The 24,949-nt window shown below is 41.7% G+C and overlaps 1 protein-coding gene across 1 annotated transcript; it reads left to right on the forward strand.

Moving 5' to 3' along the window:
- Positions 1 to 89: 89 nt before the first annotated feature.
- On the forward strand, positions 90 to 24,826 carry PDSS1 (decaprenyl diphosphate synthase subunit 1). The gene is made up of 11 exons (XM_074156998.1): positions 90 to 326; positions 2,051 to 2,115; positions 2,961 to 3,084; positions 3,449 to 3,579; positions 10,464 to 10,605; positions 11,401 to 11,512; positions 11,601 to 11,710; positions 18,346 to 18,426; positions 18,616 to 18,729; positions 23,451 to 23,531; positions 24,302 to 24,826. The coding sequence occupies exons 1-11, from the start codon at positions 90 to 92 to the stop codon at positions 24,440 to 24,442; spliced, it is 1,338 nt and encodes a 445-aa protein (XP_074013099.1). The 3' UTR covers positions 24,443 to 24,826.
- The last annotated feature ends 123 nt before the right edge of the window (positions 24,827 to 24,949 follow it).

Raw genomic sequence — 24,949 nt, forward strand, 5'->3', positions numbered from 1 at the left:
CGGCCCTCAGCCGCGCTCGGCGCCCCGAGGGAGCGGCGTGAGGGGAGGTGAGGAAGAGCCAGGCGAAGGGGGGCTCCCCACCCGCCCGGATGTCCTCCCGGCACCCTTGCCAGAGGGTGGTGGCGGCGCCGGGCTTCCGCGTCCGGGTCGCGACGGTGCCGGAAGGCGGTGCCGGCGCGGCGGGGCTGGGGGACACCATGGCCTTGCGCTGGTGGTGGCGGTGCGGCGCCTCCTCCCGCCGGGCGCCGCCGCTCGGCTGTCTGCCGCCCCTCCGCCCGCCGGGGCCCGGCTCCCGCACCCCGCCGCCGCCGGCCCCCAGCGCGGCGGTGAGTGCAGCGCGGCGGCGGGCGCCTGGAGGTCATAGGGAATGAATGGGGCGGCGAGGAGCGGGGGGGGAGGGACACCGAACGGGGCGGGCGGCCACAGCCGCCCTGCGTCCCGGCCGCCGCTCCATCGGCCTTGCTCGGCTCACGCCTTTCCGCCCGGCCGGCAAGGCCCGAAGGCGGTTGCGGTGTGCTAGGGCCGGCGGCGGGCGGGCGGGCAGCTCCTTGCCCGGGGCCGGAGGGGTGGTGGGGGCGGCTTGGAAGGGACGGGAGTGCTCTCGGTGCAAGGTGAAATACTGGTTTAGGGGTTTTTCAGGGCAAGATTGGTTACTGCTGTGGGGAAAAACCTCTGGGAGCCTTCTTTAGGTGGGAGCGGGGAAAACGGTTCTCGTTAGTGTGAGATTTTCAAGGTGTTTGTGTGTAAGTTAGCATTGTGAGTTGTAGCGGGGGGCAGTCCTCACTGCTGTCGTTTGCACCTTGCTCACAAGGCTGAGCCCCTGTCCTGACCTGCAGTAGTGTGTTCTGGCTGTGATTTGTCCAGCATCGTGCATGACCCAGTCTTACAGTGTTAAGCAGCAGTGTAAAGGAGAGGGGAGTCTCTCTGTGCCCTCACCAAAGGAAGGATAGGAAGAGATGAGCTATTTTTTAACAACAGAAAGCTGTGAGAGGTACGAGAGAACGAACTTACAAAGGTCTCAGCCATAGGACCGAGCACTGAAGTCAAACAGCAGTGAGCTGTCAATCTATTGCAAGTTAGGGTTCCTCTTCTTCCCATGTCTCCTTTCCTGGCCTTGTTTCATCCTGTGCACAAGGAGGATGGAAGGGCACCCTGAAGCCTGTGCAGTGCTCTTGTTTCTCTCCTTGTGTCCAAGGAGAGAGAGACTTCAAGCCATGTACAAGGAGACACTGAGGCATGAGGAGCAAGTTGGGAGAACTGTTCTCCAGACCTAGGTCTCCTTGAGTGTTTCTGTGTGGGCTTTTGGAGAGGCATTTTGGTGAACATGTGGATTGCAGTGATTTTGGGCTGGATTAGCCCTGGCCTCTGAGTCAGCGTGCACTCCAGGGCAGGGCTGGGTAGTTCTTGGCAGCAATACCAAGAGCGGAGCAAAAGGTGCGTTTCCTTTCTCAGCCTATCTCTGCTGGAATCGTGTACCTGGGACTGCGCCTTTCCCCAGGCTCCTGGGCCCCGTCTGCAGGAGGAGATCATTGGAGAGATTGCTAGGTTTGCAGGTTAGGTTCTTATCTAGCAGGGAAGATGTGCAGGTGTACATTGTCATAAGAAGCAAGCAGAATTAAAATTGCTTCAGGGGAAAACAGGGTAGGTAGTGTGGTAGTGTAAGGAAACAGCTTTTGTCCTTTCTTCTGTGGCTTGACTGGTGCAGTCCAGATTTATCTGCAAGACGGGGAGCATTTGCCATGAGTGCAAAAGCAAGATTTCATCAGAGCAGTTCTGGGAAGTTCACTGATAAGCCTTCTGAGCTGGTCCTGCAAGGGAAGAAAGTCCAGCACTCCTGAGTGGAAGAGTCAGTTGAAGTCAGAAGCTAATGTACATATTGGCAGTTACGTCTCACGTGATATGGAAGGAAATTATGAGACTCGCTTTGCTGCTGGGTTGTTAAAATGGAGAAATAGAGCAGTGCTGATGAACAGACACTTGTCTTTTGTAATCAAATGTTACCTGTCAGTTTAAAGTTATATTAAATTAATGCTCATTTTTCATTGTGCAGATGTGTCACTTTACCCAAAGAAGTTCAACTTTGTCATTTCCAAAAATGTGTAATATATTTTGGCGGTAAGTTGGAGACTCGTTGCATAATGGGTAAAAGCCTAGTTATTGGGTGAACTGGGTAGTTACACCTGTGAACTGTAAACTTTGAAAATAAGGTTATTTGCTGTAGTGCTGCTGTGGTGCTGAGTCTGAATCTAAGTCCTCCATCCTGGAGAGCAATGGGCAAAGCAAGAATACCCGGAGAAAACCCATATGGTTCGCTTTGAAGAGGCATAAACTTCAACTCCAGGGAAAGTAAAAAAAAATCAGATCTAAGCCTAATGTGTTTTAATGCATCCAGGTGGAACTTCACCCTTTACTGATGAACCTTCATAGCATCATCATGTTACCTGGAAGTATTTATAATTTATAAGGTAGCTGGGTGCCCAAAGGAAAATTTTCAAATCCAAGTCGTGATGTTTTTCCAGGAGTATACAGGAGAGGGGAAGAAAGTAACAGAATAATTGTGTTACTGGAAGATGAAGGCTTTATGTCCAAATGTACGCTGTACCATCAAGAGTGTATTCAAAAGGAATACATTGAGATGTGTATTCAAAAGGAATACAGGTTTTATGTGTCTCAGAAGACTTCTGTAATCTGTTAAGGGCAAGGGGGGGTTATTGTTTGTCAAATGCTGCGCTTTGCCAGCTCCTAAAAGTCTATGATCATCAATACATAGCTGCGCTGTCCTTGCACCTTGTTAGCTGGCTGAAGAAAGTGGTTTGGTGCCTTATGCTTCTATTTTAGCCGTTTGGTTAAATTTTGTGTAAGGGGAGAGGAGGAGGAAATGCTTTGAAATGTTTCTGTTTGGGGAATCAGGGAAAGTTTGCTTCTAACCATGTGACTTTCTTGAAAAACACTGTCACCAGGTTTCATCATGCAAGTACATCCCACTTGTGCAGCTGCAGTAAGACAGCTAGTGATGAAAAATACCAAGATCCTTTTCAACTTGGTAGAAAAGACTTGAAGAATCTCTATGAAGATATTAAAAAGGTAAGGGATTTTGGTGTCTGTTCTGGGATGTTGCAATGATTCTGACTTTAATAGCAACCCTCACTTTGGAGGATAGTTCTTGAAAGAATATTCTTTATGAACAGCTGTCTGAAACTGAAGGCAAAGAGAGCATTTCTACATATCTTATAGAACCAGAATTCAGGGTTTTTTCCTGCTGATTTACAGTGCTGGAATACATCCATTTATGTTTCAGAATACTCATAGTAATTTTAAAAACAACTTCAGCTTACATTGGGTGGAATGAAATACAAGGCAATAACCTCATACACGCATATGGTTTTGCTTACACGAAACAGATTGGCTTTGTGACTTTTATGCAGATATGTTATTTTCCTTTTTATAGGAATTACTTGTATCTACAGCAGAACTTAAGGAAATGTGTGATTATTACTTTGATGGGAAAGGAAAGGCCTTTCGACCAATAATTGTGGTGCTAATGGCAAGGGCTTGCAACATTCACCATAATAATTCCAGGTGAGTTGGTCACTTTTAGGTATGTGGACATACATAGTACTTGAAATTTATCATTCTTCAGTTCCCAAAAAATATGGCTAGTAACTTTTTGAAAATAAAAAGCTTCTCAGTAAAACCTGAATTTAAGTTCCATCGTGAAGCTCTATTTTTGTAGTTAGCAGTGCAAAAGGAACTACTGGGTTTATTAAATGCTTCCATGTGTAAAATTGTGGACTATACTGTAGCTGTAACTGGTGATGGACAAACAATGGACATCACAAAAAATTGTGATGCTTGTAAGGCTTTTAGCCAATTTTAGCTTCTTACAGAAATGCTTTATTAGACTCTGTAATGCTCCTTGAAACTATATGAAGTTAGTTAAAAATATTTTTTATTTGTAACCACTCCTGTAGCTATTAAACTCTTGTCACAGGTAAGTTTGCTGCAAGAAGAGGCTTTCATAGCTTTTTTTGTAATTATGCAAAAAAGCCATTAAGCACTTGGTATGATTATATTCAAAGCTGTGAGACATTCAAAACAGTCAGAGAGATTTTTTTTTTTTAGCCTCTGTAGGAGCAAGTTTCTACACCTTAATGTAAGATTGTAAGCTTAGAGCTGGTGTAATCCTCACGTTCTTAAGGCTACTTGTCTTTTGAAATAGTTCTAATTGAGCAGAACATCATGCTTGCCCTGTACTCTTTATCACTCCGTGCTTTGGCTGATTGCAAATGCTTCTCTCCACATGTTCTTATCGGTTGTTATCTTAGCATTTTGAGGAAGGATGTTGGCTGGAGTGTTCTTTGCCTTCCAGCTACGCTTCCAGTCTTCCCTCTCATAGAATTTCAAATATGACATCTTTGGTCCCTTGCCAGAAGTGTTTCTAGACTAATTTATCAGTCTTAAGGGATTTCTCTCAGCCCTCGCATCATTTTTAACTTAGCGGTAGGTTAATGCCTTCTTGGATTTGATTTCTGCCTCAGAACATGGCATATATTTTGCTGCTTGATGTGGCACCTCTCCGGTATACCCCCTCCTATGAGATTATAATTTTGAAGGAGAAAGCAAAACCTAGTTGGCAGTGTCCTGCCCTGTGTGTGCCAGTTCCTTTTGTCTTAGGGAAACATTGTCCGGGATTAATGAACTTCACTCCCGCCTGGTTCTGTTCTCCATTCAGTACTGCTGCTTGTCATTAGACGTAGCGAAAAGAACAATCAGTTGTGAAACTCCTCAAGGATGTCCTTTGTAACAACACTGATTGACTTAATATTTTCATGAGTGAACTTGACATGAAAAGTGATGAGTGTGATGATGGCACTTTTCAATGACAAAATCATTCTTGATGACTGGCCATTTGTGGTGGAATGAAAGGAAGCACAATAAAACAAAAATTTCTGCTTGAGCTAGGAGGCGCATGGGTGTCCTGTCAGGGCATAACCCCAATGTCATTTGCAGCCACCTTCTCTAAAGTAATCCTAGGATGGGTCAACCACAGTATATCCAGTACAGCTACAGGAGTGCTGATAGCTTTGTGTATCGCACTTTGTGAAATCATCAGCATGTCTGATCCTCACGTTCAAAAAAAGGCAAGTCCAGCTCACTTCAGGGGTGGACTGCAAAAATAATCAGGGAGAATGAAGGACTTGGGGTCCACAAATTTATCAGGAACAGTGGTGAAAGAGCTATTTAAGACGAAGGACAAATTTGCTAAGAAAGTAGAAACTTAGGAGGAAGCTTTCAACAACTGGAACAGTGAGTTTTTTGGAGCATCCTTCTAGTCAGAATAATGGGAAAAATAGTTTTATTTCATTCTAGTGTGTAGCATGAGAAGCTTATGAATGAATTATGTAGTGTACATGCAATACCGAGAAGGCTGGAAATGATGTCATATAGTGTAGGAGGTGAGCAATGAGTCAAAGACAAGAAGTAGCTGTAGAAAGGACTGAATTTGCCTTCATATGGTGAAAGCATATTTGCTGAATTTTGACATATGTATACGCTCATGGACATATTCTTGTCCATTCCTTGTGCTGTCTTGAAACCAGTTTTGAGACCTGCCCTATACCAGTGAGAAAGTGGGATCTCAGAGTTCAAGTGCCACATATGCCTGAGGCAAGCATTTACTTCCCAGTAGCCAACCCTCAGCACAAGCGCTCTGATTTCTAGATGCCCAAGTCATTTGGCAGCTTTTGTACATCTGTTGCAGCTTTTGTCAGCACCTCCAAACTATGTTTGATAGTGAAACATCTAGATAAGCCTCCTCGTTAATCTGAACGTTCCTTGTATAAGGACAGACTGAGTCACTATCTCTGTCATGTTGTTTTTCGAATGAAATTCTGAGTAGGGAGAACAGAGATGTTTCAGCAAAAGGAAGAGAATGAAATCCCAGGATATTTACCACCTCCTTCTTTGCCTCATGCCACTTTTCTCTAAGCCTGTATTTGTAGTTAAAGTTCATATATGTTTATATAAGTCTTCAGTGTACCGCTTTTTGGTTCATGCATGATGACCAATGTCTTTTGAGGGTTGGGTAGGCCATGCCAACAGAATATCTCTTCATATTGTGGATACCTGCTTGCTGTGAGTTCATGAAGTTGTATGGGCATTTTCTTCTCTTTTGCTTTTAAGCTTCTTGAAGCAGGCTGTGTTACACCTGCTTTGTGTATACATCCAGTTCACACTGATACTGTTTATTAAATTGCTTATTAAAGCAGCGTTGCTTCCAGGTGACAAATTGTTCTTCCAGCTTTTTACTTTTTGTTTTCCTCACAATTTCTCTCCTCTTTCCTTGTGTAGAGAAGGAAACACTGCGTATTTGTAATTCTGCTACTCTGCTATAGACCTGGTGGAAAAAAATACTTGCTTTCCATTCTGCTTCTCTCAACTTTTTTTTTATTTTAAGATGTTTTACCTCTTTAAATTTGCCATTTCCCTTAAAGCATTTTATTGTTCTTTTCCTCAGTTAATATTGATTCTTCTCCCAGACTTGTTTTCCTTTGCTGAAGCTTTGGTTCCCACACATGTAATCAAAGATACTGGCCACAACATCTGCAGACTTGTAGGGTGAGCCAATATCCTGTGCTCTTCATCCCTGGCATTTTTTTTCATTCCTCCTCTGGGGTTTCTGTTACTGATGTTGAGTTTCTGCTTCATCTTCCTGCCGTTCTCAACTCTCATGTAACTTGCTGGACCCAGCATGCTTTTGCCTGTTCTTTCATCTGTTGGTTTTGGCTGGTTTTTTCCCTTTTCCTTTTGTGCAATAGTAGTAAAAGAGGTAATACTCTTCCTTGTTTGGCTGTTAAAATAACAGGACACAACCTTGTAAGGCTATAGGTCTGAAGAGGCAGTCCACAGAGACCTTTTTGTCTTCACAGAGCCCCAGCAGAATAGCTGAGACTTCTCAAGTGAATAGAGGGGAACACCCAGGTAGTTCTCCTTACAGGTTAGGTGACGTGAGTGTTTATGTTTAAATTTGAGAAAGGCTAGATATTTAGACTGCCCTCAGCAGGTTAACTGTCTTTCTAGAGTGAGGTCACTTTATTGCAGTCATAATATGGAGAATGACAATTGTATAAAGAACCTGAACTATTATTAAAAAGATAAGTGCCTGAAGCATTCAAATTATTCTGTGCTGGTATGTTGGCTTTTTCCCTTGAAGTGTCAGAATTCCAACCCTGAGTTCTTAGATCACTTGAGCCATGGCTTTTTGCTTAATGATAGCACCTTAGCTTTGTGTGAGAGTGAGAATTGTTGTAAAGAGTTTAAGCTGAGGTCATGCAAACCTTCAATTTCACACATCCCCTGGCATTTTTTCACATACCTGTGTGCAGAATTTCACAGAATTATCACTTAGCCTGACTGGACCTAATGTGTCTGTTTAGAGTGTATCTCCAGAGGTGTTTGCAAATAGGAGTTTTTATTTCTATTTCTGCAACCAAAATGAGACACACAAACAAATATGAGAAGGTCAAAGAAGTACAGAGACATCTCAATAGAGAAAACAGTGAGCACAAAAGATTTAGGGGGGGGAGGGGGAAGGGAAATAAATTCATGAGAATAGTGCAAGAAATACTTAAATATAATGACCTGGCTGAACTCAGTAGAATAATATTTCCTAAAGACATGAAGACCTGCTGGCAACCTTAGTCCTCTTTCTTTCACTCATCCAAACCGTGGTTGTCAGAAGCCTGTACTGTAGCTGTTTTTCAGCTTCTCTGTAATTTGCTCCCATGTTAACACATCCATTCTCTGTGCTTCCCCTAGTTTTGTAGTGCCCTTCCGTGTCGCAGACTGTGCTTCTGAAATGTTCCTTTCTTTCAGCCACGGGGACTTAACAGCAAAAACGTACTTTGAGGAGTGTGGTCGTAACACAGACATTTTGCAAGTTCTTTTGCATGTTTCCTGTCTTTAAACTGGCAATATTTACTTACTGGCAAACACATTGCAAAGCTCTTTGTTGCAAAGTGTAAATACCTTTTTTTTTTTGTGTGGTTTTTTTTTTTTTTTTTTTTTTTGAAGAGGGATATTTGGAGGGAGAGGTGTGCTTGGGTTTTTTTTTAACCTGTAAGATCAGCCTTGGTCTCATTCAGTGTACATGAAACAAGTTCTGTAATGGGAAAGACCTCAGGGTACTGTAGGTCTATGAAAACTCATTACAGAATCAAGCAGGGGGTCCTATTGAAAAATAGAACATGATCAAGGATCATGCATATAATGCATGTGTAAAAAGATAAACTTACAGTTGCATAAAAATTTTGTGTAAATATGTATCATCTTGGGGTGCCTTTACTTTGAGAATGACCTAAAAATGGCATCTTTCCACTTACTGGACTTGTGGGGACCCAGTTGTCGACTTGAGTTACTGCTACTTTTTGCTTTTGTTTTGCAGGTGAAGCAGAATGAAAAATTGCAGGGAATGAGAAGGATCCTGTTTCTTGTGTGTTTTCCCTAAAATAGACATGCTCTGATTCAGAATTACTCTCACAAGATGTTTGTAGAAAACTATAGCAAAATTTTTTGCCAGCAGTGGGAAGAACCTTTCTTGAGACCTTGCAGAAATAGTAGTTTAAAAAACCCCTTTCAGGTTAAATTATCGTGTTTGATACAACATTCTGGGAACCAGACACATGAACCACGAGCGTTCCTATGCCATTTTTAGTCATTGTCAGAGATGAAATGCACTATAATGCAGAACTTTTCAAAACCTGCTTTTGAAATGTCTGTCCTTGTGCTGTCTTCATACTACTGAAAGATTTTGGTGTGTCGGTGAGTGTTGCCATTTGCTGCTACTTCCCCAGCAGGAAGTCCAGTCTGCTGACATAATTAATGAAAAAGGGAGTCCCCAAAAGGAGACCAGTGCATGAAAGAGGCTGGAGACCTTTACAGTTTTTTGAAGGTAAGTTCTTCTACTTAGTAATAATAGTTTACTTTGGAAAACTACTTACATTGAACTAGCATTTGACTAAATTACTAGTCCACAGTAGAACTTACCTTTAAACAACCGTGAAGGTTTCCAGCTCTTGTTTTCTGCTGTTTAAAACCCAGACTTTCACAGCCTATGAGCCACACATCCTGCTATTGTTCAGGATGTAGAACTCCCACTGACAGCATTGCAGGGTTCTGCACAGAGGTGGGTGTCAGAACGCAATGTTATGTCAGCAGACTGCAAGATGTTCTTTCATTTTGTGATTAATCAATAGATTTTAACAGATATAGGCAATGTAAGAAGATTTTAAATTCCCTTCAGCTGAGCTGAAATTATTGTTGTCTGTTTCAGTTCTTTTTCTGTTCTGCTGAAAAATAGTGGGATTTGCTGTCTTACCTGTATACCAGAAGTAAGGTATCTATATATCAGAAGTAACTTCGTTGGATTTTTTTGGTTATTGGTTTAGGTTTTTTTCTTTTCCTGGGTTGGTTTGGATTTTTTAATGTCCATGTGGGCTTGTTACAGCTATAAGGCAAGGCTGACTGGGATAGCCATTTCTGGGATCCTGCATGCAACCCAGGACGAAAACAGATAGAAAAAGATAGATACTAGAACAAGGCAGTGGCAGTTGGATACTAGGGTAGATGGCCCTTTGTGTGAGGTAGGTTGGCACTTTGATATTCATTTTGCCAACTTTGTTCCCTAGATGATTGCTTCTATGTTCTTCCATTACCTTCTTTTCACCTAGTTTAAAAAATAAAGTAGGTGTGAGCTACTGAGAGTTGAATCATCAGCGTTAGATGTTCCCAAAGGCTGAATTTCAGTAAGTGTTAGGTAGTTAGTGTTTACAGTCCTAAAGCGATTGCAGTATAATTACAGTTAATTCCTCAGGCTTTTGAAGAACCTCCTGAGGTCTTAAGGTAATCAGATAACAAAAAGGATAAGATCCATGAGTTATTGTCTTTCAGATGTACAATACAGGTTTATGTGCCTGCTGATCTCTCCAGCTTGCAGAGTTAGCCTGCTTTGGAGAATTTGTGATGGTCTTAGAGGTAGAGCAGCACAGAGATAAAGAAAACTTAAAACTCATTTACAAAGCTACCTGGCATTCTTTTCTCTGCTATTTTCCAGATTTCCATCTCCTTGGAACCAAGCGTCCCTGACGCTGTGCTATTTACTGCAGCGTGGATTTAGAGGGATTAGAGTCAATAACTCAGGAGTTTTACAGTAGTTAATGGAGCAAAGCAGAAACAGGCCTAATAAGGATGGAAACATCCCATTGCACTTACTGTACTAACTTGATCTTAACTTTCTCTTGTCTTCCTAATTCCAGGTTTGAAAGATGGGGTTCAGACCATGGAAAAGGTGCATCAGCTGTTTTCAGAGAAACATTTTTTGTTTGGTTTTAATGGAGCTTTCTTTTAGTTTATTGCAGCACATATTATTGATTTAATTATTTGACAGTTCTTGTTTTTTGTTTTAGGGAGGTGCAAGCAAGCCAGCGCTCTGTGGCCATAATTGCTGAGATGATCCACACAGCTAGCCTAGTTCATGATGATGTTATTGATGATGCAAATTCTCGCAGAGGAAAGATGACAGTCAATCAAATCTGGGGAGAGAGGAAGGTGAGTTTGCTATTACATACAAGACTTGCCTTTGAGTTTCAGCAGAGGACAAATACCTAGGGTTTTTGTCACATTACTATCCCTAGGCGCACAGTCTTGGGATATGCCAGGAAAAGTATGAAGAGGTGTGCACAGATTGTGGGTAAGACAAATGTGCGTTCCTTTGCTGAACTGTTGGAAGCATTGGATAACGTATGCTTGTATTGTGACTCTTACTGACTTTACATTCCCTATGCCGTTCTCTGCAGTGCTGTTGGAATACTTTGAACTTCTACCTTATCTAGAACACTATATGTTACCTTGATTCAGTAGAAAACACAAAAAAGTTTTCAGTCAGCATGAACATTTTTTTGATTTTTTGAGAGACGTGTTTCTTCATAAAGCGTTAAAAGGGGGGTCTCAATCAGTAAGCACAAGGAAAGAAGTACACTGCTGACACGTCACAACTTATGGGAATTCAGAGCTAACACGGCATAACAGTCACAACAGAATGGTCAAATAGAGAGGTAATGTTCAAAAAACTTCACACAGGCAAAGACACGTTCAGGTATTGCATACAGGGAAGACTGCTTATATAGAAAAACAGAAACAGCACTGTAAGACGGGGATTCAAAAATGGTTCAAATGTTAATATTTGGTTATCTTCTGTTTTCTCTCTGTTACAGTGAGGTATGTGTGGTTTATGTAGGAAAATGTGTGATGTGAGTAGACCTGCCAAATAAAGGAAATTGTATTATTGTCTGAACTTACACTTACAGGAAAAGACTTAAAAGATCAATTTTTTTTTATTCTTAGGCTGTTTTAGCTGGTGACTTCATCCTCTCAGCTGCTTCCGTAGCTTTAGCACGAATTGGAAACGCTACTATCATCTCTGTTCTAACTCAGGTGATTGAAGATCTGGTGCGTGGTAAGATCTTTTTCTATTTTTATCTTCAGATTTGCTTGCCCAAGCAGTAAACCCACAAATAAAAACTCCCATATGTTCAACTCTTTAGGTGAATTCCTCCAGTTGGGTTCCAAGGAGAACGAGAATGAGAGATTTGCTCACTACCTCGAGAAGACTTTTAAGAAGACTGCGAGTCTTATAGCAAACAGTTGTAAAGCAGTATGTACGTCTGTCTCTTCTAAAATTAACATACCACACTGTAAGCTTCACAGCTAAATTCCTAGTTACTGCTCTTTTCTCTGGAGACCCTCCAAAGCAAACCCTTTAAATATTATTCTGCAAGAATGTGAATGGGTTTGAGATTTGTGCATTTTATCACAGTTCAGCTGTGTAGACTCCAACATTGGTTTTCACTTTTACTGTTTTATATTCATACAGATTTATTGTTACCCTCACTTGAATCAAAATAAGGTTCACAGTAGCAGCCTTTAATTTATGAAATTCTGCAACTTTGAGACAGTAGTCTTAATCTCAGTTGGTAATTCTTGAGTCTATAATTTGATTTTTAAGTCGTCTTTGACATCTGGTGCCACTCATTGGTGCTGAGTGGGACCTTAAATGGTGACAGTGGGAGGAAAAAACCTAATTGTATATACTCTACATTACATTGTAAAAGAAGCATGTACTTCGTGATTTGTCTGGGGTTTTAAATTATCAATTGCTATATCCAGTCCTAGCTGTCACTCAGTTCTGTTACTTCATTACAAAAAGATCTGATTCAAGATTATGTTCCTGTTCAAAAAACATGTTTAGTTTTAGTGCGGAAAATGGAGAAGGTGGGCAATAATCTTGCCCCAAAAGAGTTATAATTTTTTTTTTCTATTAAAGGCGTAATAGCTGGTGTAGGGTATAGAAAGAGGGAGTTATAAGAGAATTATACTCAAAATCTGTGCTAGTGTTAGTCATCCTCCTTTGTTCTCAGAGAACTGGTACATTTATGCAATAGACAGCAGTTGAAAATTGCTTAAATCAAAAGGATTATATAGAACGAGAGACACAGATTTTGTGGAGAGGGAAAATAGCTTTCATTCTAGTTGGAGGGAAGAAATTAAGTCTTCTGGATTGCTCATATTAGTGGCAGTATGACCCTGGCAAGAATTTCCCTTTCCAAGTTTTAATTTATATTAGTGGGTAATTGGACTAGTAAGGAGCATCACATTATTCTGCTACCCCAATAAAAACGTACAAGTTTTTATATTCAATTTGACAGTGTCCCTAAAAGAACCTTCAGAGATAGAAGAAGAAATCACCTTCCCGTTGGGTGGATTCTCCTTACAAATGTGCTATTTTGAACTTTTTCCTTTTTATAACTCACCAGAGTTAAGGATTTAAGCACTTCCCTCCAGATTGTGGCTGTGATGCTGGTGAAGGGGGTGTTTGGCTGCTTTTCTTCTAGTGGTTGTTCTGAGTTGTTCCGTTGCTGAATTGCTGTAATTTCATATGCAGTAAAATTTGTGTTATAACAGAAAAATGGGAGAGAGGTCTGTCTTTATGGCAAAACCATACTTATTGCACACAGTAGCAATGACTTGTATATATATGTCCCCCTCAGTTTCTTTCTGCATGGATTAAGAGAACTCTATTGATAGCAGTGAAAGGGAGATTTTTTTGGTGTAGCATCTGGGTTTTTTGTGGGGTGGGGGAAAATGTTGGGGTGGTTTTTTTTGTTTTGTTTTGTTTAGATGGTTTTGGCTTCTAAGGAAAAGCATGGGATCAGAAGGGAGTTCTGTTTTCTTTAGTGAAAATGATAAGCAGGGTCATCAGCTCTAGCTTGAAAGGAAATTCAGTTGGGGAATCAAGAGTTTTTACAGCTTGTTTATAGGGACAAAGCTAAGGAGAGAGGCTACTGGTTTTCAGAACATCAGTTACAACCAGGCTACTGTGTCATTAGAAGCCATTCAGTTCCTGTTAATGATTGGGAAAAAAAGTGATTTGTTTCTGTGCATAAATAAGATAAAAGTAATACTGGAAAGATGATGTAACGTTCAGGTGGCATCTTAGAAATCTACAGTGTCATGCCTTAGAAATGGAGGAGTAGAGTATTCCTGGAAAAATGATTAAAGAAGGTAATAGGTAATCTGTCAACACTGGTCTAGTCACTGTGTTAGATACTTTCTGCATCACCAAAGCTGTACTGCATTTAAATCAAAAGTCCTTTAAGTTAGCAAAACAATTTTTTTATGGACAGAACAGTCTGTTCAAGATGTTAGAGCCATCCCAGTCCCCAGTTTATTTCTACAATAGTTCTGCATGGGGGAATATTACCAAAGTTGCAAAAGGAAATGGTGGCAGGTGTCCCAGAGGGTCACTGAAGCCTTAGTTACTGAAAGGCATTTTTCAGAGAAACATGAGAGGTGACTTTGGTTCAAGAATTCAGAAACAATAAAGCTGAAGTGGAATTTCTATTAGTCATCAGGCAAGCTGGAGATGGCAAAATCAGCTGAGCAGGTTCTCTTTCTGTCTTTTTTTATCCTGCTGTACTGTGAATGCCCAACCCTCATAAAGCTGTTTAAATTTTGCACAGCATACTTTCAGAAGAGGGATTAAATCATGCTTGTTTTGAGATAAGTGTAAAGTTGCACTAGAGATTCTTTATTTCTCTATTAGGAGAAAGCATGCAGCCTCCTCGTGTAAGGCAAGGCTGGGTATAGAAGGTCTGCCGTGGGACTGAAGAAGAGGAATAGTCTGTAGCTCTGGATTGACCTGTGAGCTCCTGCTTTAACTGGTTCCTAGTTTGGTGTGTGCACGGGCCTCCATCAAAAATACCTGCCAGGCTGTGGAACCGGTATCTAGGAAAATAAGGCCTCCCTCTGACCCCCAACAGCAAAATTGATCTCTCCAGCCCAACTAGGCATGCAGACTGCAATAAAGGGCAATGACAGATGTAGGGTAGTAGCACCAGTAGCATCAGATATTATGGTCTGCCAGTAAACTTTCTTATTTATTATTTAAAATACAGTAACTCCTTTGGGGGTATTTCTTCTTTGTAATGATTGCTATGAAAAAGATTAGTATAATGTACCAGAGATATTCAGGCAGATAATCCTCACTTCTGTAAAAGTACAGTCCTTCATAAACAAGTACTTGGTTGACATGTTAAAATATTAATTACTTGAGAAAAGGTCAAATGCGTGAAAATGCAGATTCAGGACAAGGTAGTTGTCTGCTGTGTGTGGCAGTTTCGGCTGGGTAGACATCTTCCTCTCCCAGGGGGGCCCTCGTAACCCCCTTCCCAAGAGCAGGTACCAAAAAAGATTTGAAGAGCCTGGAGGAGAAGTCAGCGGTGTGCCCTGCGGCAGCGAAGGACAAGCACATACTGGGCTGCATCGCTACCAGCACAGGCAGCACATCAAGGGAAGCCATCGTTTTCCTCTGTTCAGCACATGTGAGACCTCAAGGCTGGGCTCCCTCAAACAAGACAGACATTCACATTGTGGAGTGAGTTCAGTGAAGGGCCTCCGTGGTGGCTGGGGGCTGGAGCTGATTTGGGGCTGGAGTAGAGAAGGCTAAGGGGGAGCCCTCTGGCTGTCTCCAGCTCTTTAATGGGAGGGTGTAGAGAGGATGGAGAGATGCACAGTGAAAGGACAAGTTGTACCATGGAAAAATTCAATTAGCTATTATGAAGAGTTTCTGCATGAGGTTGGTCAAACACTGGAACAGGTTGCCCAGACAGGGTGTGAGATCTTCATGCTTGGAGATGCTCAGAACTCAACTGGACACAGCCCTGAGCAACCTGATCTAACTGTGAAGTAAGCTCTGCTTTGAGCAGTTGACTGGACCAAATAACTTCCAAAGTTCCCTCCCAACCTAAACTATTGTGTGGTTCCCCTGGAAAGAGAACAGTGCTCCTGTCTGGAACAACAGCAGTGGATGAGCCGTGAATGAGAAGGCAGGATCCTGACTGCTTCAGGAGGTGGACGTGGAGGAGAAAAGCTGAAAAGGGGGGAAGATTTTAGAGCCTTTTCCTTCCCATGGTGTCCACAGATTTAGGAGTGTGAGAGCAAACATCTCTTATAGTGTTTATCCGAGCATATCCCTGCCCAGCAGCAGGTTTTCCTCTCTCTGAGCTACAGAGCACTGGTGTAGATGTGCATTTTCAACTCCAGCTGCTGTATCCTCGCATGATCAATAGCAGAGCAGGTTGTATCTACCCAGAGCTGATGGTAGGATATTTTATGGATGTGAAATTCAGTAAAGAGGCAAGATTGGTTTATAGTGTTTCGTGTAACATAAAATAATAGAAACAATCTTTTATTTTAGAAAGTGTGTTTGAAATAATGCCAAGCAGGTTGACTTGCTTTACTGAATTCAAAGAACCTGTCTAAAGAATTTGTTCCACTTGGTATTAGGAAGGATTTTTCCTCAGGATTTAGTGGAGGACAAGTCTGAATTCTTGCATGATTAAATCAACCAGTCAAATTAGGGGAGCTACAGGGTATTTTCAAAGGGTGAGCCTTATCATTTAAACTTACGTCATTATATTGACATTGTTATCCTGATTTGTATTTGTAAATGTATGCTATTATCCCAGTATGGCTTCAGTTAAACTTCATCACTCTCAGAGTGGGTTGAGGCTGCCTGCCGCATCCTGGGGAGTGCCCAGAGGGGGGCAATAATCCACAAGAGCAATGGGAGAAATTGGCTCCTGAAGGAACTCCCTGGTAGCCAAGGCGCAGTCATGTTGCAGGTTTATGGTGTGGTGTCAGAGAGTTGCTCATGTGAGGTGTGATGGGCATATCAACCTCCTGGATTTTTTAATTATTTTTTTTGGTCTTCAGCAGTGTTCATAACTTGAGTAAGAGCTATGAAGGTCTTATCTTGCAAAGATGCAAGAATTAATTTTGCATTGATGGATTTTGCTTGCGTTACATTCTGTAACTCAAGCTTCTATTTTTTAAATGTACATATACTGCTGTCATTCTCTAAAGAGGTGATGTCTGTGTCCCTAGAAAACTGTCCACTTACAGGAATAGCTCTGCTCTGACCTTTCAGATTAAATGGGAAAGCTCTGTTCTTTATGTGGCACTTCCTCTCCCCATATACCAGCTTGTGCCCACTCACACCCTGTGCCATTGACCAGGGTTTTTGTCACTGTTCTACTGAAATCTGTATTTTATTTCTCCACATAAAATGTGGTGGTAGGTAAAGATTTCATTGCAGCAGGGTAGATGCAGTCCCTCTGCCTTGTTGATGTTATTTGATTTGTATTACAGAAGCAACCAGAAGTTTGCTAGGCACGGGAGAGCAGTAGATGATGTTAGCTCTTTGGGGCAAACACTGCGATTTGAGACAAGCATCAAAATGAGGATAAAGGGACAAAAGGTTCTAGTTTGATAGACCCTAGCAACATCTATTTAAATATCTCATATTTGCAGTTGACTCTATTAGAATAGTCTTCAGAATTTTGTACGATTAGACATAAGTAGCATTATCTTCCTGCTATGCTATCTTCCTCTTTTAAATAAAATTGGGAAATGTGTTCATGCCTCAGGCATCCAGATTCCTCTGGGTTATAACTATTATCTGCAGATGCAGTTTATGACTGGGAATTGTTCTGATGCTCAGTTATGAAATGCACCGATGCATGAAATAGTCTCTAATCTTGTGCGAGTTGCATCACATTTATTAGGATATAACACTTCTTATTTCCATCTTCATGTTCACCTTCAAAGTTAGTACTGGACTAGGTTTAGTTTGGGGTTGGATTTTGGTTTGTTTTTTTGAGTTATGCTACCTCACATAGTCTTAAAGAGGAATTTTATATATATAAATATTTTTATGTCGTGTGGTTCTCCTAGCATGTATTTTTAGTCTTACATTAAGTAAAATGTACCTTCACTCCTTCCGTTAGTCACAGCAGATTTGGGATGTCCATACTAAACCAGGATGGATTTTTCCCCCCCGTTCCTAATTGCTTTATTGAAGGCTGAAATAAATCTGAGTATTTAAATATAACCAATCATTTTGCAAAGTGTATAATCAATACATAAATGCAAAAGCATAAGTGCTCTTACTTTGAGGCAAGATAATTAATTCTCAGATCTGAGTTTGTGTCCTGTATTTTAGCTTTGTGGAGTTCATTCAGCAAAACTTCTCTCTCAAGTAGTCGATTCCTTTATCTGTACTCAATTAAAATCTTTTATTTGATAATCTCAATTAGGTGATACTTTTGTCTAGCTTTGTGTACTTTCTTCATTCACTGTCTTTTCTTTGCCACTCATTATCCCTTGATACCTTTGTCTGCAAGCTAATTAGCTCATCTTCCTGAGCAATTAAGTTATAGTTAACATCACCCTTAAAAATAGCCTTCCCTTATCTCAACTGTCCCTCCTATACTGGGTGCAACACATCCAGTTTGTATATCTCTTATGGGGCATGTGATGTCCATTTATCTGTTGTGTGACCTCCAATTATCCCCTGGCTGATTTATATACGTCATAAATTTAATTCCCCTGTCACTGGACTGTGTATGACCAGTAGCCTGTGTTAGCAGTGCATCCCCATTTCTTCTCTCTTCATCCTTGCATTATAATTTCTAAGTCCGATAAATATTTAATAAAGCTAATCTCCTTCCAGACTTGAATACTGCCCTGCTGTTCAGCCTTGTTTTCTAACAAGCTTTGGCTATTTGTGTGTATCCATGAACAGAGATAAGCACGAATGTGCTGCTGAGTCAGCTTTTTTTCCCCAGATCCCTATTGTCTGTGCTTGCTATGTCACACCTATGGTTGGAGACTAAAAGAGCTTTTTTAAAGCTCTCTATTTACTTGGGGTTGTTTTTTTTGTCTTTTCAGGTTTCAATTCTAGGTTGCCCTGATCCCAAAGTTCATGAGATTGCATACCAGTATGGAAAAAATGTTGGCATCGCTTTTCAGGTAGTGTTTTTGTTGAACTAAAGGAAATCTAAAATCTAAACTTTTCCAAACTGCCTTAGAAATCAAAGTGGGCTGTCTTAATCCTTTCTATAAATCATCTCTTAACAAGGAATACTCTGTATTTAGTTCTTGTTTTAAAGAAAAAAAAAAGTAAGCTTTAAAATAATCTGCATGTTTCTCTCTTTCCAGCTCATAGATGATGTGCTGGATTTTACATCATGTGCCGACCGTCTGGGGAAACCAACAGCAGCAGATCTCAAGCTTGGATTAGCCACAGGCCCTGTCTTATTTGCTTGCCGACAGGTAAGTCAACAGAAACCTATTTCCCCAAACCCAAGAGTGTGCACTGCTCTTTGTGGCACGCACAGAGGTCCAGCTCAAACGCATCACGTCTGCAGCGTAAGTGATGAGCGTGGCCTGGGCGCGTGTGAAGAATCAGTGTGTTCAAGATCAGCTGGATTTAGCGTGCGTAGGCGTGCTCCTTCAAACCAAGAAACACCTTCCTGCACGAGTCCTCTTACCGTTAGGCCCTTGCGTCAAAAGCAGCTCTAGTCTTTGCTGCCCCAGTTCAAGGGCTTTACCTTCACAAAGGGGCAGCTGTTCAGAGGTTTCTTGTACGTTTTCTGCAGGTTATTCCTAAGTATCTTCTTGCTTGTGTTCTTTGCTGAGACTTCTTGTTCTCCCCAGGCTTGACTGTGTACGTAGGCTTCTTGCCAATTTTGGGGCTCTGTATCCATCCTGGGGCCAAGAACTTAAATCTCTGCCTAGCTTTTAGGTGGGCACCTCTATTTATTGGATTTGATCTCTTCATCTCTTTGTCCTCTAGTCTTAGCCAGTTACAAATGGAGGGAAGCTTCCCCTTCTGTAGGTAAATGTAATAGTAGTTTGGATAAGAGAAAAGGAGTATCAGAAATAAAATAAGCTTAAAATTGATCAAGATTTTTAGTGGCTTAAAAATTATTTGGAGAATTACAAGAAAAACAGAAGTGACAGCAGCACCAAACGAAACATGGTGCTAACCCATAAAAGGGGAAGAAACTGGTTTAATGCACCTCGCTCAAGCTTTTGGTTCACGTAGGAAAGATTTGGGACTTAGAAAGCAGTCCTTCCTACCAAACCTCATAGCGCGATGCAGAAACTGGCACAGCTAGTTCCAGTAGAGCTGCAGTCTGTGATCTCTCATTGGAATTGCTCGGAGCTTGACATGGGAAAAGTTTTTAATTGTTTAAAAAAATAAAACTTTATGACATTTACTTCCCCTTAAAGAGCCTGGGGTGTGGGGAGGTGGGGAGAGAACATAGGCATTTGTTTCCTCATCCTTTGGGCATTTACAAGGACACGTGTCTCAGAAAAGACAGGAAAGCAAAGAGTATCGGCCACTTGAGAACGGAGATGAATGCACGTGGAGAACATCCTCCTCCGTGGTCTCAGTTCCTCCCCACAGACTCATCTGGGGGATTCACAAACTTGTTCTTGAATCATTATTTCAGAATTTGTTTATTAGCAGCAGGATCTTGTTAGTCATCAGCCACTGGCGTTGTCTGAAGAACAGTGAGAGACTCAGGTACGGAAAGAGGATGCAATTGTGAAATGGCTCCCACAGTATCCTGCTGGAGAAACTGGATGCTCATGGCTTAGATGGGTATACTCTCCGCTGGGTTAAAAACTGGCTGGAGGGCTGGGCCCAGAGAGTGGTGGTGAATGGAATGAAGTCCAGTTGGCGACCGGTCACGAGTGGTGTCCCACAGGGCTCGGTACTGGGGCCGGTTCTCTTCAACATCTTTATCAATGATCTGGACGAGGGGATCGAAAGCACCCTCAGCAAATTTGCAGACGACACCAAGCTGGGTGGCAGTGTTGATCTGCTGGAGGGTAGAGAGGCTTTGCAGAGGGATCTAGACAGGCTGGATCGATGGGCTGAGACCAACGGGATGAGGTTCAATAAGGCCAAGTGCCGGGTCCTGCACTTGGGTCACAGCAACCCCAGGCAGCGCTACAGGCTTGGGGAAGAATGGCTGGAGAGCTGCCTGGCAGAAAAGGACCTGGGGGTGTTGGTCGACAGCAGGCTGAACATGAGCCAGCAGTGTGCCCAGGTGGCCAAAAAGGCCAACAGCATCCTGGCCTGTATCAAGAACAGTGTAGTGAGTAGGACCCGAGAGGTGATCGTCCCCCTGTACTCGGCACTGGTGAGACCCCACCTCGAGTACTGCGTCCAGTTTTGGGCCCCCTACCACAGGAAAGACATTGAGGTGCTGGAGCAGGTCCAGAGAAGGGCAACGAAGCTGGTGAGGGGTCTGGAGCACAAGTCTTACGAAGAGAGGCTGAGGGAGCTGGGGTTGTTCAGTCTGGGGAAGAGGAGACTGAGGGGAGACCTTATTGCTCTCTACAAGTACCTGAAAGGAGGCTGTAGAGAGGCGGGGGTCGGTCTCTTCTCCCAAGTTACAGATGATAGGACAAGAGGCAATGGCCTCAAGTTGCGCCAGGGGAAGTTCAGGTTAGATATTAGGAAATATTTCTTTACTGAAAGGGTTGTCAGGCATTGGAATGGGCTGCCCAGGGAGGTGGTTGAGGCACCATCCCTGGAGGTATTCAAGAGAGGAGTTGACATAGTGCTTGGGAATATGGATTAGTGTTGGGTGGTGTGGTGGTGTGTGTGTGGGTTGCGTGTGTGGTGGTTTTTGTTTTTGTTTTTTTGTGTTGTGTTTGTTTGTTTTGTTGGTTTTTTTTTTTTTTTTTTTTTTTTTCATTGGTTGGACTAGATGATCTTAAAAGGTCCCTTCCAACCTCTGTGATTCTGTGATTCTGTGATTCTGTTTGTGTGTTAAAGCTCCTTGGAGAGAGAAACAAGGACATGGTGCAAATATTCTTGATTTTTGGCAGAGAATGGGTGACACTGGTTGTCTTTGTGGGTGTTGAATATTCCAATTTTTTAAATTCAAACTATTCTTTTATTCATTTGTTTGGGTTGGCTGTCTCTGACTTTCGACTTCATCTATTATTTAATTAGCTTGATAAGATAAATGAGTCCATAATATGGAAATACAAGAAAAGAAAATGTCAGTTCTATTTAAAAATCTTACTTGTTCTTTATAGGTCACTTTTAAATGCTTTTCCTCATTTCTATCTTTGATAGATGGAAGCGTATGTTTTTGCATTGAAAGATAACTTGACCGGAAGGCTTCTTTACTGAAAATTTCCTGCTGTTTTCATGAAACTGGAAGAATGGCACTACAGATTTAAGTGATATATAAACAAAGTATAAGTGCTAAAGAAATTTGGAGCTTCAACAGACACTTATCTGTGCTGCTTCTAAAAGTTGTTTTATCTATTTGTATCTGAGAATAAAAACTACTGAGCCAAGAGTTGAAGATAGTCCAAAATGTAATTGTTAGCTATAGGCTGTCTTTCCTTTTGCAATTATGATTACAGCTATCCTGCATACCCTTTAATGGAGCTGACAATCCTCACCTTGTCTTCTTGACAAACATTCTCTAGCTCTTAACGTGCTCTGGAGCTGCAGTGACAGCTGCCTTTTCTTGTCCTCTCCCCTCTCTCTGAAATACATCTTTGCTCATTAGAATACTAAGGAGAGGCCTTTATATAAGAAATGTTCAGCTTGATGTGAGACCTATTTATTCAGTATTTAAAGTCAGTTCACTCACTAACAAAAAAATAACCAGCATTTACTTTTTAAGGAAATACATTAGTTAGTATATGCGAAGCGTAAAGCCACTCTTTTAAACTAGTACGAGTGAAGAATGAGGGTTTATTTTTATTATAAGCATTCCTGTCAAATGCTTGTGTACGGCCCATTAAGTCTGCAGAACTGCTAATAACAGCTTTGCATTACAGGTTTGGGGATTTTTATATCCTTCAGTACTTAAAAAAGTGAAAGCATATGCATCCTATCCATTGTAAATATGAATAATATGAAAATGGATTATATGAACATTGCAATTAAATTGTCGTTACATAGGAAGAGAGCTAGGATCTAGAGAAAGCCAAGTATGAGTCACCAATAAACTTCTAACTGTATCTTCCAAGAAGACTACCTATGAGTAAGAGGGAAATGTCACAACAATGAAGGATGTTACATGTTTGTTCCCTAACAAGTTTGTAGATCCAGTTTCAGGACCAAAGGTGTGCAAGGAAAGCAGAGCATCGTTTACAGGAGTATGGCAATAAAATAATCTTTGTTTGACTATAACCCTTTCGGACAAGATGAACAAACATCTCTTTCCTTTAAAAATAATTCTTCTGCAGAGTAGCTGCTTTGAGTTGTGGCCATAGTTTGTTTCTTAAGGACCAGGTTTTTCTATTTCTGGACTGTCTGGAGAAAGTGCCTGCGTGTTTGGCTAAGTGATGTAGTGACTTTCTCAGACAACTGACTTATCTACCGGATTTGTAGGGAATTGAGTGTGCAGTACTAAGTACAAATTCTGTGTGACTGAAAACAAAACATGTTACAGTTGTCATTTTGCTCTTCTAAAAATCTGTCCTGAGCTTTCCCGTAGTTATAAAATAGCAGAGCAATGGAAAGAAGCAGATCTAACAGTCAAAGGGATCATGAAGGGTTTCACAGACTGAACTGTGCAATATAGATGTAACAAACCTCCTGGGTTCTCTGTTGCCCATGCGGGGAAGAGGTGCTGCTTCTGGCTGTGCCAACACCAACCATCATTTGTGATCCAAGAATAGCTCAACCAGATTATACGCCTGGAAGTAGCCACATCAGAAATTACCACACTGGATCATCTGCTCAACGTGATGAAACGACAGGCAGTGACTTTTGCTACCAACTGGCTACAGCCCACAGAGCCAGCCAGTTTAGGTTTTAAACACTTGGGCTTTGCTTTGCTACAGTCTTACGCAGGTTGCAGGTACTAACCTACAGCTGTTCCTGTAGTACTAATAGTGGCAGGGGCAGAGGGCTGTACTTTGGGTTCTTTTTGACCTTAGCACGGCAGGCAGCTGCATGGAAGACAACTCGTAACCAGTACAAAACCCTCTCCCCTTGTGCTTAGTTTCCAGAAATGAATGCGATGATCATGAGACGATTCAGTAAGCCAGGAGACGTTGAACGTGCTCGGAAATATGTTTTGCAGGTAGGACTGATATCGGGTATTTCATTCCTGAAGTGCTGTCCCTGCTGAAGTCAGTCTGAAATTCACTGCCTCTGAAGTAAAACAGCGGGGCTGCGTTTTCAAATCCATGTTCAGTAGCACGCTATGTACGATACCAAGTTAGTACCCTTCAGCTGTCCTACTGGCACAGTGTTTTAGCAGAAATGCTAGGTACTGAAGAGCTTTTTTTTTGTCTCTTTTTTCCCTCCAATAGCATAAAATCCACATAAAAGTAAAAAGCTCATGCACGAACTCAGTCCCTTCAGCTGAAGAGTAGCTGTATCCAACAACTGGTGTGAGCGGCACATAATTACCACTCTTGTAACTGCAGTGCACGCTCCAGATCAGTTTTAATTGGCTCTGGTCTGAAAAGACTAAATAAGCATCTGTGCAAAATTAATGCTTGTTTTCTCAGGATAGCATGGTTTTTGGTACATCTCTATTTAGGGCAGGAGGGGAGGGGCTAAACCGTTAGTTTCTGATCCTTCGGAATAGCATGTCATTAATACCAGTGTTGTTTTTCAAAGTACAGTTAAGTTTAGCACGGATGAGTTCTAGTATTTTGACACTTTGGGGCAGAGATGTAGGATTCGATGAATATAGAATGAATCCTCTTCCTTTCCCCTTCAGAACATAGTTAAGTGTTCAGGGTACTTACTGACCTTAAAACTCCCCCCTGTAACGGGAAGAGGCAAAAGGCAGGAGGGAGGCTGACCAGTCTTCCATTACCTTTAACTGTCTCCTTACCCAAGAGTGATGGTGTGCAGCAAACAACCTACCTCGCCCAGCGCTACTGCCACGAAGCCACACGAGAGATCAGTAAACTACGGCCCTCCCCGGAAAGAGAAGCCCTCATTCAGCTGACGGAAATGGTACTCATGCGAGACAAGTGAGAGAACTCCTTCCGCTCCTTCTGGCAGCTACTTACCAGACTGTGCCTAAATTTACTTCAAAAGTTATCTGCTTCCAACACAGGCTACCAAAAATTATTTTTTTAAAAAACTTTTTTCTTTTTTGAAGTTCAACTTTTTTTTTTTTTTAAATACAAAAGTTTAAAGTGTTTTATTGTGGGAAGCCATACAGTTCAGAGCAGATCAAACTGTGCCGTACGATTGTTTTAGCGGGGGCTGTTAATTGCGGGGGGTGGGGAAGATGTTTACATGTTGATGCACAAAGGCCACAATGAGAATAAATATAAATCAGTGTATGAGAACTGAAGTTGTTCCAAATTTCTATTGTTCACGCTAATAAACAGAGCATGCACGTTACTATCTGGTAAACTCCTGTGAAGCAAGATGGTTTGAATGCTTTCCTGGCTGTTTAAACTACTGAAGTACCTGGAATCGTATCTCTAGAAATTGGTTTATTATGAAAGACTACATGTATATTTTAACTGGTTA

Source organism: Numenius arquata, chromosome 12 (genome assembly GCF_964106895.1).
Source record: "Numenius arquata chromosome 12, bNumArq3.hap1.1, whole genome shotgun sequence".
Taxonomy (NCBI): Eukaryota; Metazoa; Chordata; class Aves; order Charadriiformes; family Scolopacidae; genus Numenius; species Numenius arquata.